Source organism: Myxocyprinus asiaticus, chromosome 40, assembly GCF_019703515.2.
Source record: "Myxocyprinus asiaticus isolate MX2 ecotype Aquarium Trade chromosome 40, UBuf_Myxa_2, whole genome shotgun sequence".
Lineage (NCBI taxonomy): Eukaryota > Metazoa > Chordata > Actinopteri > Cypriniformes > Catostomidae > Myxocyprinus > Myxocyprinus asiaticus.
In genome coordinates this window covers 14,548,801-14,564,268 of record NC_059383.1, presented here as the reverse complement: position 1 = coordinate 14,564,268, position 15,468 = coordinate 14,548,801, and the positions used below count along the sequence as shown (strand labels likewise).

The 15,468-nt window shown below is 38.6% G+C and overlaps 1 protein-coding gene across 5 annotated transcripts in view; it reads left to right on the top strand.

Moving 5' to 3' along the window:
• The window catches only part of LOC127430723 (lissencephaly-1 homolog B), a 31,634-nt gene that overhangs the window by 6,956 nt on the left and 9,210 nt on the right, over positions 1–15,468 (top strand). For all 5 annotated transcript variants that reach the window (XM_051680721.1, XM_051680723.1, XM_051680722.1 and 2 more), the window contains 6 exons: positions 2,096–2,364; positions 12,678–12,762; positions 12,923–12,997; positions 13,176–13,382; positions 14,296–14,464; positions 14,986–15,088. In XM_051680721.1, the coding sequence (XP_051536681.1) occupies positions 2,333–2,364; positions 12,678–12,762; positions 12,923–12,997; positions 13,176–13,382; positions 14,296–14,464; positions 14,986–15,088 (671 nt within the window). In that variant the 5' untranslated portion in view covers positions 2,096–2,332. The remainder of the gene's footprint in view (positions 1–2,095; positions 2,365–12,677; positions 12,763–12,922; positions 12,998–13,175; positions 13,383–14,295; positions 14,465–14,985; positions 15,089–15,468) is intronic.

Genomic DNA, 15,468 nt, shown 5'->3' with positions numbered 1-15,468 from the left:
TTAGGGCTGGGTGATATGTAAAAAATATTTTAGCGATAATTGCCTTAAAAAATATTGCGATATACGATTATATCGTCAACCCCCCTGCCGAGGGTCGGTTAATTTTTTTGCTTTAAAAATGTATTTCATTTATTGAAACATGAAAAACATAAGTAATTTCTAAATTCAAATTGCACTTTAAACTAAACGAAATAAAGCAATAAAATAACAAAGTGATCAAAAAATCTTATTTAACCAACTCCCCAAATCCAAACATTTACCGTCTCCAACGGCTCCATTTGCATTACGTAGGAATCCGCAATGCATGCCAACCGCGAGGAAATAAAGCGCATTCAGCTCACAGCATCTCCCAATATGATCAGAGATAATTTGCAGCATTCTTATAGACGACATTGTTCTTGCAAACAGTTTTCACACGAATTAAACTTGCAAACAGTTTTCAGACGAATGAAACAGAAAAAAGAGTGAAAACTCTTTACATGCGCTTGTTCCACGAGACAGGCTTGCGCTGCACGCCGACATGCGCTTGTTCCACATGACAGACTCGTGCTGTACGCCTCTTAACAAACAGTGAATCAGACACAAGCATTGACGGCTTTTCATTTGTCTGTTCTTAAAAATATAATAAAGTGTGTTTCTTCAAGCGCGTGTCTTTGTGACTAACAGCATTTCTTGTCATGTGTCACTCCGAGAAGTCTTACAGGTCGCCCGCCTGTTGCGGGTAGATTAGAAAAATTACTCGCGCATTAAATACATTTGGATGAGGAGCTTGTGAACTGGATTCAGCCTTGTTGCATTTTGCGGGTGACGGGTGCTAGTTTCACACCCTGGCCACTGTTTAATATATTTGCCGACTTCCCAGATCCATGGTTTTGCCATTTCCCGATATTGTCGATCATCATCTGTTCACAATCAGCATCAGGATCTTTGTAAGACATCGTCGATATCCGATTACATCATCATGTCGCCCAGCCCTAGTAGGCCTGTGCTTCGATTACCATAGTTAACAGTCCTGATCTGCTAATGGGATTAAAGATTGTCCATAAAACCTCATGGCTGCGGAAAGATGATGTCATGTTCTGCTGAGTGCTTGCTTTATTTTTCATCTGAATGTATGAGGTAAGGTTCAGGGTGAGGCTCCTTTCCCATTCAAACTCCCCTTACTTGGTGATGCTCATTATTGCGTGACCTAAAGCATTGTTGACAGGGTTCACAGAGTCATGAGAAATTTTCCTTAGCCCAGGCTATGAAGGCCAACTTCAGTTTTGAATTGACTGTAACAAGCTGCACAGGACCTGGACAGCATAAGCATCCAAGTCAAAATGTTGTGAAAGTGCTAATTATTTTATGAATAGTCAAGTCATTTTTATTTGTATAGTGCTTTTCACAACACACATCGTTTCAAAGCAGCTTTACAGGAAATCATGCATTAAAAAAAAGAAGAAAAAAATTAAACTAATATCTATAAAGTCTTAGAGATCATTGTGTAGTTTGATTAAATATGATTGTAAATTGTGTATAAAAATTAAACAAAAATTGTATTTAGAACCCCTGTGAGCTTGCCACAGTCGCCTTCAGCTTGGAACACAAAACTCCATAAGAATAGCTTTAGAAATGTATTCTCCCAAGTCCAAAACATCACCACATGTCTAGATTTCTTTCGCTGAAGGCCAGATTAGATATTTTTTACCTGCGTCAAGCTATTTCAGTGTACACAGATTACCACACAGTAGATATTTTTGGGCCGTCAAAACCAACTGAAAGGATTACGAAGTCTTGTCTCAGTCACCCCACCCCATCCCACTACTCTTCACTCGTCTGGATGACTGTTTTACTGTGCACATGGGCAGAAGAGCAGCTGCACAAATCAGTTGACTGAGTGTAAATTGGAGAATGTGCAAAAATGCTAGCCGATGAGTAATTACTTTCTGTTTTATTGTGTTTAGAAAGGTTTATTGTCTGGCTTAACTGACTCAGGGCAATTTGGATTTAAATCAGGTCAAGGCCAGATTTATTGCCACTTCACTTTAGTCTTGTATGAACTGGTTTTGGTCCTTTCTCTAATTAATTTTCGTTTTTTCCATTCTCTTTCTAGATGGCAAGTGGATCAGGCTGTTGATAGTTCCAGCGGGTCATCGGTTTTGCTCTGGTCTGGCGTGTCGCTGTGGAAGAAGTGTCCGAGCCACAAGCTGAAGGTGTTTCAAACAGCGTAATTTTGAGCAAGACATTGTGTGTCATCTCCTCCCACAGTCCGTCCTGCTGAGGAGCAGCTCGGGACAGCTTGATAGCTCCCTGCTTGGGGCAAAGACAGCACCCCCACCCTCCTGCCAAAATGGTGCTGTCACAGAGGCAACGAGATGAATTGTGAGTCCATGTCTTCATTTGTGCAACTGCAAACACTCACTCAAAACATGCTGTCATGGGCCGCTATCACCTCTATAACTATTAGATAAGGCAATTATTCTGAGGATCATAAATATTCTGTATGTGTAAACACACCATTTGCAGGAATCTATTCTGTTATAATATTAAATGATCTCATCACATGGTAACAGGCTGCTGAGGGCAGTAAATCAGATAAGAACTGCATTTCCAAATATTTCTTCCTTAAAAGTAATAAAAGATTTTGGAACCATTTAGAAACCAGAATCGTTAAGAGGAATCAGAATAGTTTAATTCTTTACAATTCCCATCCCTGCACATACAGCAGTTATCCTTTAGCAGTGATTGGGTGATTCAGATGCTCTTCTTGACTCAATCTGCAGTCTATGCAGTGCTGTGCGTCAGCTCAGTGCAGAAATGTCTAGTAAAGAGAACGGCTACCTGTGCCTCAGGGTGCTTCCTACGACAGCTAGTTAGCTTGAATATTTCATAAAACCTCATGACTGAGGAGCGGGGGATGCGTTTATAATTGCATGACCATCCTTGTGCAATCTTCATGCTTCAGATGGCACAAGGAGTCACTGGGTAGTCTTGGGTGCACTGGGACCTGTGAATTTCCCCACACTCAGATTTAAACGATGATAGTGTTTAAGAAACTTTTGTATTACGAATGTGTGTTTGGTTTGTGTAGAGGCTAGGCCTAAATATTGGTGAAAGGCAATTTCATCAAGTCAGCTAAATATTTGACATGCACATATGGATGTTTATCATTGTTGCCTGGCTGTTTTGTTTGGAATGATAGTGATTGCTTGGAATCGCAGCACATTGAATGTAGATGCAGAACCCTTCTTGCATATAGGAGACTACAAACTTAGCCTAAAATAGCATAATGTGGCGGTCCCATAGACATTCTATGGGTGGTACACTGGCGAGGAGACCAGAGGCCGCTTTTTTTAATGGATGCCTAGGTAGGAGATGCTTCATTGCTCTGAATAAACTGCTTTTGTGAGGAAACAATTAATCGTTTAATGAATTGACCACCTGTACACTAATCTTCAACATGTTTTGCACTAAATCCTTTTGGAATTAACTGTGTGTGGCATTTACTACGATAAAATTGCTGTTTTAAAAGAGAAGACATGGAAAATCCTGTGTCAGGTAGGTGTCAGTTTATGGCTCTCCCCATTCGTTTGTATGGTATCCACAAACAGTGACCTACTGTCGTAACACGCTAGTTGACCGCTATGCTGGCTGCGTCCGTAATAAAAGGTAGCTGTCTTGTTGCCTCGCTGCCCTATCAGTCAGTGACTCAACAGACTGCGTTTGCGTATGAAGGCACCTCCAGAAACTAGTTTTGGACAGGCTACTGAGGCAGTGTAACATCACCTTGTTGCTAGGATACCAGCAACTAATTAATGCCTTCTGGTGCCCACTAAAGGTAACGCATCTGCTTCATTCATCCAACCAGTCCAAAATGGTCTAATAATCTAGAACAAAATCAAGAGAGTTTTGGTGATAACCAATTGTATATTTCATAAATACAATACTCATTTCTCGCTAGAAATGAAATCAAATGTTGGAAAAAACTTACATTATACACAAATCAGCTGCCTCTTCGGCCGGCATTTTTTGTTCTTCAGCTCAACCGCTGTGGATCCGTGCGCACAGGATTGTGGGATTTCATAGGCAGTGTTGGATAGATCTATGCTGCCTTCAAAAATCGATCAGATGAAGGTATTTCATTAGACAGGATGTGACATGAACATCAGATTCGGACATGCCTTGGTCCCTTCCTACTTCCGTATACAGCCTCCAGAGGCAGCATTTTCCTGGTTTCGGACGCAGCCCCCTCTCTCCAATGTTAAAAAAGCAGAGGTTGTTATATCTGTATAGAAGATCTCTGGTATAATGAATTTTGGTCACAAACATGGCGAGGCGGTCATACAGTGACGTGAATTGGTATACAGAAATTTTTTTTTTTACAATGTCAGCCTTTTTCAACAAATGAAAACAGTTTCTTCATAGGTATCAGTTATTTAATTATCCTCCTGAAAATCAAAATGAAAATACATTGTGAACATTCGTCATTTTATTTGTTAGCCCTATTAAAAAATGCAACAACAACGCTTTTAACCCGTGTTGTACTGTAAATGATGGTAGTAGGTAGTCACGTTCTTTGACTATAAACACAGGGACTGATAGGTCAGCAGTTGTGTATTTGGCACTCCAGCAAAATAGATCGAATCTCGCTTTTCTTATTGTTCATTTGTAACAAATACATATTTGATTATATACAGTATAATAACATTTATCATATACAGTATAGATATTGCTGAAATGAATTTCAACATTCGAAAGAAATGCAGACATTATTTCAGTATTGAATGGTTTTTATTTGCATTTCATTCCATTTTGCGCTGTGTCCTTCAAGATTATTGTTGGTCATTTGGTTTTATACTGTATATAATTCATACAATTAACTTTATATTTGTCGCCACGATTGTGATTTAAAAGGTAAAACCATAGGCCATACAGTTGCATAGTGCAGCAGCTTTCATGATTACATGATAAGGTTTATATTTCATCTTAATTACATTAATACAGAACAATAGCGTGAGGGTAGTTCACTTATATTTTTCCAAAGATCTGGGTGAATAATATAAACGTCCAAATCTACTTCAGTCTTTTGGAGTGTCACAACTCCCCACTACATTACTTTTGTCTGTGTTCACATGGGGGATGGGGTAGATAATAGACCACCTTTAACGGCCACCTCAAGCGTTCGATTGTCACCAGAGAACTCCGTTATCTCCTAACTTGAAGTAAAATGTACACAGCTGACATGTAACATGCCTTTTTTTTTTTTTTTTTTTTTTTTTTGCATAAATACACATTTATTCACAACATTTTACATGGTTAATTATTAATATATTAACACCATATTACTGTAGTAACACTATGGTTAATTACATCAAATCTGTTTTCTGCCCAAAAACATGTTTACAACTATATTACTATAGTAAAAATACATTTTATAAATATTTATGTATTAAACATTATTATTACTATTAAAGAAAACATTAACCCTTGTGCGACCTTCGGGACATTTTTGTCTTTTCATTTTAGTTTTTTCGATCATTTTGGCTGTGTTAATGCCAACAGCATACATTTTGCCAAAGGTATGTATTTTTGGGGGAATTTTGATAATTCAACCTCAGTTCCTAAAATACATCTATAATACACTGTGTACAAAAAATAGTTACACTCTAAAAATGTCCCCATCAAAACCCATTAAAACTGCAATATTTGATCCCAGTGCAATTAAAGCATAAAATCATGAATTCTATGATATTATGCTTTCATTCCGGAGCCCTGGCTTCAGAATTGTAATTCTTAATATTTTCCACAAGATGGCGCCATTTCTCTCATGTTTAGCCTTTGGTGCAAATACATGCTTTTTCCCCCCCATTTTCTGTTTGCTGTATTATAGAGCACTGCTGGCCAATTGAATAAATGATGCAGCTAAAATTGTGTGGGTGTGTTGGTATGGATGTTAGTGTGTGTTTTGTATGTGTGTATTGAGAGATATGTGTGTGTTACGTAAACAAACTGGCATTTAAAGGGTTAAAATCCTGAAAATGAATATTTGGTAGTTATGATCAGGACTGATGTTGGTAAAAAAATCGTGAAAGTCAGTGAAAGTGGAAAATAATATTGATGCTGACATTTTTGTCGTCTAAGGTCCTGAGTGTGTTTTTTATTTATTTATTTATTTATTTTTTATCTGACACTGCACAAAAAATAATAATGCATCAAAATCAATGTTGTTGCTAATCATTGACATATCCCAGACTGTGATAACCCCCCCCCCCCCCCAAAAAAAAAATCCCCTTAGCATTTAGTATATGGAAAATATATATATTTTTTTTTTGTTTGTTTGTTTGTTTTTTTCATAAAAAACAGTAATGGCATTATATAAACAAACTTGCATCCTGAAAATGAATATTTGGTAGATATGAAAATGAAAGTGGAAAATAATATTAATATATAATATTATTATGGTAGTTTTTTGACGTGGACATTTTTGTCCTCGAAGGACCTCTGATTAACTACTCAGAGTGGAGACAGGAAACAGAATGGGAAAATGTAAACGACGTACGTGGTCTCGAACTCGGGTCGACAAGGTACAGGCACAGCGGTGTAACGCACCATGCCACTGCAACGACATACTCAGTGCAGTTTGTCATTAGACACAGATGCTATTTACACATGGGTGCAAACAGTCATTCAGAAAAATAATCAATATTATCGAGCTTTGTGGCAACATCGGTTAATAGCACCTTCTAATAAAATACTAGACAGATAACGAATAATAAAGCACGTAAGGTACAGTTTTGAACTGCATAGCATTTCTGGTTATTACATGGAGCGTAAAACTCAAACGCATGTATTGAGACAAATATTATACAATGTAATCACAACACTTCCAGCCTAATATGTGTAATAAAAAATTGCGATTCCTATTAAAATATTTTACAATATTTCATTTGATTCCATGAACAATGATTCTGTTCACTTTTTGTTTTTATTGCCAGGATAATATAACATACAGTATGATGCAATGGTTCACATATAAATGAATGAATTCACATTTGATAATCCTGTTTAAAAATAGAAAATATGGGCTAGCCCATTGGCACATTATAAGGAAGCTCAGGTTTAGAGTCTTCACTGTTTTTGGAAGTTGTTTGAATATGCAGCTTATATGACGCTCGCTCGTAACATAAAAATACTCACAAATGATAATTCTCTCTAATGAAATGTGAATGGATAAATGGAAACAAATATGTCCGCTACATGGGCATCCTCGTGAAACGTTGAATGTTGCAGGAGAGTGTTTATCATGGTCTCCATTGCTGCGTCCCTCCAACAAATCAGTGTTTGTTCTTGTTTCTTTTTCTTCCTCCTCTTTTTTTTCTTTTTATGGCGGTTGGCAAAACAAGCGTAACTTGCCCTAACCGCCTCCAACTGAATGGTTGCTACATTGGGAGAAGGAGCTCTGAGGCGTTCAGCTTTAGCCTGTTGAAATTTTATGGTTATAGCGCCCCTTAGCAGTTTAGAGCTGCTAATGACCCATTGACGCGGTGATCGCAGCGGTAGGAAGCCTATTCTGAATGGATACCCACTGTACACATCCGGTTTCATGCTCACGCCTAAAAATCTATTGCCCCTTGTGGTCTGAGGTTTGTAACCACCAGAGCAGTGCAAGACCGCACGTAATGTATGTACAACAGGACCACGTGTTGGCCAAGCGCTCGCATCTGCGTTTGCGTACTTGCGTAAATTATGTTTCGGCCTTTAGCCTCGCCATTGTGTGTGTGTCGAAAGACATGTATTTAACACTTCCTCAGCTGATGTCAAAGTCCTTTTTAAGGCAAGTCGGTCCACTCTGGGGTCATCTTGCAAATGCTCCCGGGCAGTTATTTTCTATGGATAAAAAGCAGCATACAAGTACAGTTTCTATATACTGAATGGGGAATGACCAAAGTCTCCAAAAAGGTTGGTCAAGATTACCATCATATAACATATTTCAAATCGGCTGTAAAATCTGAGAACAATTAAATCATAAAGTGCTTCTTTACCGGGGGGCCTGGGTTGCTCAGTGAGTAAAGACGCTGACTACCACCCCTGGAGTTGCGAGTTCGAATCCAGGGCATGCTGAGTGACTCCAACCAGGTCTCCTAAGCAACCAAATTGGCCCGGTAGCTAGGGAGGGTAGAGTCACATGGGGTAACCTCCTCGTGGTCGCTATAATGTGGTTCTCGCTCTCGGTGGGGTGTGTGGTGAGTTGTGCATGGATGCCGCAGAGAATAGCGTGAAGCCTCCACACGTACTATGTCTCCATGGTAATGCGCTCAACAAGCCACGTGATAAAATGCTCGGATTGAAGGTCTCAGACGTGGAGGCAAATAAGATTCGTCCTCTGCAACCCGGATTGAGGCGAGTCACTATGCCACCATGAGGACTTAGAGCGCATTGGGAATTGGGCATTCCAAATTGGGGAGAAAAAAAAAATAGCTGTTCAGATCACGCTAAAAATGCTGTTTTTCAGGCTGGTTCAGCTAATGCGCATGCACGTTCTGGAGTTAATTGACAGATGATGTCTGTATCTAAAAGGCGATTGGCTCTATTAGAGAGGATTTCCGTTTCTAGCGTTCGTTGTAATACAAGTGCTCCGTCTCGGGCTAAATAGTCTCTGGCTGACGTCCTTTCTTTAGATATTTAATTCTGCATTGTGTCATGTATACTTGGACAGACAAATTAAGACTTTAGCTTGATTACACAAACTTGTTGTATAACACATGTGCTTGTGTAAACCTGCGTTTTAAATGTTATACTTTTCAGAAAGTCACCCTACGAATGGTGTTGCTTATAGTTATTTTAACATTAAAAAACAACACACTTCACTTTTCAAGAAAATTAATGCTTCATTCTTTCATTCTGATTCTGTTCGACTCAGTTTCAATAAAAACATTTGCTGGTACTAAAGCTAATCTCAGGGGTGCTGACATCCCTACCTAAATTTAGCCCATTGGCCAGCTCATGAAATATTCAGCATCTGAAGAGGTGAAGGGCTCATTTACATGAAGCACAGGAAGAGAGAGAGAGAGAGTCTGTGTGTTTAAAGGTGTGCCAAGAGATGGAGCAAAAGTCCCCCATTTTGGCATTTTTTGTTGTGTCTTTTGTGACCATTTCCATCCTCAGTGGCAGGTGTCCATGGTTACAAGTGCCCTGTGTTTTGTTTCCTTCCCTGGGCATTTTGTTTTTTGGTTTCCACCATTAAGGGATGGAACTTTCCTAGTTGTTTTGCAATCTAAAAGTTTGCAAATTTATTTTCATCTTTGTTTTGGGCTTTGTCTAGCTAATAAGCTTAAAATACAATGTGTTTCTAACTTGAGGATGTATGGCTGTTACATAATTACGCAAACAGTTTATTAAACTATGGTTACTTTACCTGTGAACACTGTTGTTTCATGTTGAACACAAAGTGACAATGTCTTGAGTCGATAGTAGAAAGGTGTGAATATCAGAAAAAATATTGGTCAACCCGATTATCAGCCTGTCTTTATTACTTTATAGTGCAAATTACATGATTTGTTCCTTCAGTGATGGAAACAAGTATTGCATCACCAAAATGCTTGAAATGCTTAAATGAAATTTTGTATGAATTTCAGAAGAATGGCCTCGCATCTGTATGATGGTTATGCACAATGAGTCTTGATGTGCCTAGTAAGGTTTGCATGGATCTAGTTTTGTGACCAGACCTAGTACATATTGACGACTTCTCTATCTCACTGGTAATGTGGTCAGTCCAGTCTCAAAATTGATCACTTACCATACATGCATGCGCTAAATCTAAAGCGATTTGGGTGATGCAAGCTAGGGTTGCGCGGTACACCGGTACTAACGAAATATCGTGATACCAAAAAAATTCAAACGGTACGATATCATCTTGGTGTTAATTTCGGTGCCAAATTAAAGTATGCTGCCATTAGCAAAATGTAATGTAATGTGAGAGTTTTGAAATGAAATCAAAGACTATTTGAAAATAATTATAAAAAAGTCTTGATATGGCCAAGTGTGATCATTAAACAGCAGAGTGATGTAATTGAATTAAATAATATATTCACATGCGCTGCGCACCACAGAATGAATGAATGAGAGGCTCCACTCTGCTGTCGTCTCCTTCATACACACAGGCACACAGGTGCACATGCACACACACAACACACTACTACTGCTTGATTTTCATACAGTGTGTCCAATAGTATACATCTGCTGAGCCACAGAGCAGTGTGTTGAGTGTATAAATGGCTGTGAACTCTCAAATGACCTTTTTCATCTGAGATTTCGGCTTGCGATTCGCGGGAAGCTTGATATAACGAACTCTTCACAAACAGGAAGAACTTCAAATGTCTTTCAAAATAAAAGTCCTGTTGAAACGAGTGCTTGATTTAACTGGATGCGTGAAATTAAAGACATTACGAAATTAAAAATATTACTACTGTATAAAAGTGTAATATTCCAAATAGTAGCAATAATACTCTTAATAACATTAATATAATGTTTAAATTGTTATATTATTAATATTATTATCTGTAAGCAATATCACAAATGCTGAATACCAGTACTGAATATCAGCATGTTGTGATTCATCCATGGCAGCCTCAGGTAATTAGATTTGTTTTTATTAATACTGTAAAGCATCTTTTTTTGTTTTTTACCAAAAATAATTAATAATAAATTATTATATTTTCATTTGATCAAAGCTGTACATTATATATTTGATTAAACGTAATTTGATCATAACATTTCGTTAAAACATTTAACATGGAATCCAGAAAAATGTAAACAGAAAAGGCATAATTTTTATCTATAAGGCTTTATGCAGTTCTTTATGTCAATAATTTGTGTAATTTCATCAAAAATATTTTTTATTTGTTGCCTAAGTATCGAGTTACAGTTGAAGTCAGAAGTTTACATACCCTTAGGTTTAAGTCATTAAAACTAATTTTTTTTAACCACTCCATAGATCTAATATTAGCAAACTATAGTTTTGGCAAGTCGTTAGGACATCTACTTTGTGCATGACACAAGTAATTTTTCCAACAATTGTTTACAGACAGATTGTTTCACTTTTAATTGTCAGAAGTTTATGTACACTAAGTTAACTGTGCCTTTAAGGAGCTTGGAAAATTCCATAAAATGATGACAAGCCTTTAGACAATTGGTAAGTTAGCTTCTGATTGGAGGTTTATGTGCAGATGTATTTTAAGGCCTACCTTCAAACTCAGTGCCTCCTTGCTTGACATTATGGGAAAATTAAAAGAAATCAGCCGAGACCTCAGAAAAAAAATTGTGGACCTCCACAAGTCTGGTTCATCCTTGGGAGTAATTTCCAAACACCTGAAGGTACCACGTTCATCTGTACAAACAATAGTACGCAAGTAGAAAAACCATGGGACCACGCAGCCATCATACCGCTAAGGAAGGAGACGCATTCCGTCTCCTAGAGATGAATGTAGTTTGGTGTGAAAAGCGCAAATGAATCCCAGAACAACAGCAAAGGACCTTGTGAAGATGCTGGAGGAAACAGGTAGACAAGTATGTATATCCACAGTAAAATTAGTCCTACATTGACATAACCTGAAAGGCTGCTCAGCAAAGAGGAAGCCATTGCTCCAAAACTGCCAAAAAAAAGTCAGACTACAGTTTGCAAGTGCATATGGGGACAAAGATCTTACTTTCTGGAGAAATCTCCTCTGGTCTGATGAAACAAAAACGGAACTGTTTGGCCATAATGACCATCGCTATGTTTGGAGGAAAGAGGACGAGGCTTGCAAGCCGAAGAACACCACCCCAACCCTGAAGCATGGGGGTAGCAGCATCATGTTGTGGGGGTGCTTTGCTGCAGGAGGGACTGGTGCACTTCACAAAATAGATGGCATCATGAGGAAGGAAAATTATGTAGATATATTGAATCAACATCTCAAGACATCAGCCAGGAAGTTAAAGCTCGGTCGCAAATGGGTCTTCCAAATGGACAATGACCCCAAGCATACCTCCAAATTTGTGGCAAAATGGCTTAAGGACAACAAAGTCAAGGTATTGGAGTGGCCATCACAAAGCCCTGACCTCAATCCGATTGAAAATTTGTGCACAAAACTGAAAAAGCGTGTGTGAGCAAGGAGGCCTACAAACCTGACTCAGTTACACGAGTTCTGACTGGAGGAATGGGCCAAAATTCCAGCAACTTATTATGAGAAGCTTGTGGAAGGCTACCCAAAACTTTGACCCAAGATAAACAATTTAAAGGCAATGCTACCAAATACTAACAAAGTATATGTAAACTTCTGACCCACTGGGAATGTAATGAAATAAAAGCTGAAATAAATCATTCTCTCTACTACTATTCTGACATTTCACATTCTTAAAATAGTGATCCTAACTGACCTAAGACAGGGAAAGTTTTCTACGATTAAATGTCAGGAATTGTGAAAAACTGAGTTTAAATGTATTTGGCTAAGGTGGATGTAAAGTTCTGACTTACACTGTAGTATCGATACCGAGGTACAAGGGCTGGTATCGTATCAAAGCCAAAATGTTGATATCAGAGCAACCGTAATGCACACATACTCTTTAGTAGAACATGATACTGTTCCCATAGAGGAAGTCTGAAAATATTTATTAGGGCTTTACTTTACTGTCTAAAAATACATCTCTTTGTCTTTCAGAAATCGAGCTATAGCAGATTATCTCCGGTCCAATGGCTATGAAGAGGCTTATTCTGTTTTTAAGAAGGAAGCAGAGTTAGATATGGTAATTAGTTTGTCTTACTAAGCTTTTATAATATACAGATAGTTGTGTGCCATTTCTTTATATTAGTTGGTGACATTGTCATTTTTGCCTGTAATATGTAATTTTAGAGTATATGCTATTACCAAAAGTTCACCCTTTTTCTCCCAATGCATGTTTTCAGAACGAGGAGTTGGATAAGAAGTATGCAGGCCTATTGGAAAAGAAATGGACTTCAGTCATTAGATTACAAAAAAAGGTTAGTTTTTTTTTTTTTTTTTTTTTTTTTTTTTTTATGTATTCCTGTAAACAAATCCGGTTAATTTATCTGATGATTGTAAATGTCTGTTCTTTAGAATGATATTTTCTTGGTCATATTGGTTGTTACATTTCCAGTATAAACACTCTAAACCTTAGAGTTTCCTGGCTTTTGTTAGGTTATGGAGTTGGAGTCAAAGCTCAATGAAGCCAAGGAAGAGATCACTTTAGGAGGCCCCGTGAGCCAAAAGAGAGACCCCAAAGAGTGGATCCCACGCCCGCCTGAGAAGTACGCCCTCAGCGGCCACAGAAACCCTGTCACACGCGTAATTTTCCATCCTGTGTTCAGCATCATGGTCTCCGCCTCAGAGGATGCCACTATAAAGGTCTGTTAGCTGTTTTAAAAATTTGTATACATTTTGAGACCCCTTTGATAGGCTGGGTGTATATGGACATACTATAATACACCACATAATGTTGTGCCACGGTTTTCAAATCCGTCTGTTCTCGTTCTTTTTTGCTGAGTCACTGGGCGAATTCCAATCGAAAGTGATCATCCCTATGACCTACTCACTACAAAGGACAAAGCTCTTGATGTGGGCTCTCTAAAGAGCGCATGGCATTACAGTTTGAATGTACCCTTCACTAAAAGTCTTGTAAAAGGGCCCTTTGTGAAAATAAACTTTCTTACTTTTGTTTGGAACGACTCTTTGAGTGGCATCCCCTTCCTTAAGTGCAATTCAAGGGCACAAAAATGCAGTTTGGAAAATGCCCACTGACTGTCTCCATGGAGAATCGTGATGCTTTGGTTTCTCAGGGCAACGGCACAGTGAGCAGTTCTCTGGACACCAGACAGCACTGCAGCCTCTCTGGCTGCATTTTTATCAGATCTTTTCTTATTTATTTATTTATTTATTTGTGCCTTTTTCCGTGTCAAGACACACATATTGTTCAAAAAGAGATATCTCAACTTGAGACATTTTGTTGCACACCCTTTTATCTAGGTCCCATATATTTGATCTCCACTGTGTTCTCTGCCATTTGCAGTGATCGTCCCTTTGAAGCTTACTGATGTCTGTAATTTTTATGTCTTGGGCATAGCAGTACTGTGTAATGGACACAATATATGATCATAATGGTATCAGCCCTTTTTTTTAAGTATTGGCTTTGGTATGATTAGTTTGATATTGATCAACCTGATTATGGGTTCTCAAACCTATAAGCCACTCTGCTCAAAAACTCACTTTGCTCATTTCAAATCAAATGTGTGAGCTTTTCCTATTATTTGTCTTTGTGCAGGTTTGGGACTATGAGGCTGGGGACTTTGAGCGCACACTGAAGGGTCACACTGACTCCGTGCAGGACATCTCCTTTGACCAGACTGGAAAGCTGCTGGCCTCCTGCTCTGCAGACATGACCATCAAACTCTGGGACTTCCAGGGCTTTGAGTGCATCAGGACCATGCATGGTAATAATAGCCACGGTTTTGTCAGCATTGATACCACATCAGTAACTGTTATTCAAAGCTACTGTTTCATGGAAGAACTTTCTTGAATTGCCTTTGACCCACCATGCACCACAGCCACCTCTAATAAAGGCTTAGCTTATTGAGATCCTTATTAGTGTGATTCAGAATCCTCCCTCTCTGTATGTTGTGACTCAGTCAGGACCTGTTGCTGTTGGGGGAGGGGTAAAGGTTTATTTGGGGCTGGATTAACCGAGTTGGTAGCTTTAATCTCTCACTCAAATAACAGTCAGAGACCCTCTTTAATCATATGCCATAGGTGCTCCTGTACTTTTCATCGGTAAGTAACTGACTTTAGTCATTTGAATTTAGCAAGATTAAAAATGTTTATTCATTTTTGCTGTATTTGATCTTTGATGAATGGATGCATGGTACTAAAAATGTTTTTATTGATCTTTTTTTATAACTTGTGTGTTTTTCCTGTGCCACACATTAAATCTCGATTATATTCCGCTCATCTTTAGGACATGACCACAATGTGTCGTCAGTTGCCATCATGCCCAACGGTGATCACATAGTGTCTGCTTCCAGGGATAAGACCATCAAAATGTGGGAGGTGGCCACTGGGTGAGTAATACTGAAGCCCATTGTTGGAGCTGATATTGAGGGCTGACCATTGTATTCAAGAAGAACACAACTGGATTTTGGAATCTGGACCGTTTGGAGTCACAATTCTAGCCAAATTCATTTAGGGGCTACTCTGAGTGCATTTACATGCATGTTCTTATACCGATTATGTTCAATAAGCAAGAAACGTGTGTGGTCATGTAAACGCATTAAACGGCATTCCTTTATCAGTCTAAGGCCATAAATGGCATGAGAATTAACTGATCAACACTGGTAGATTTTTGCCCATTACTATTGTGCGTTGTATGTAAACCTCTTAATCAGAGTTCTTACCGGCTTATACAATGTACACGTGTTGAGCGCATGTCTCTTCATAGTTT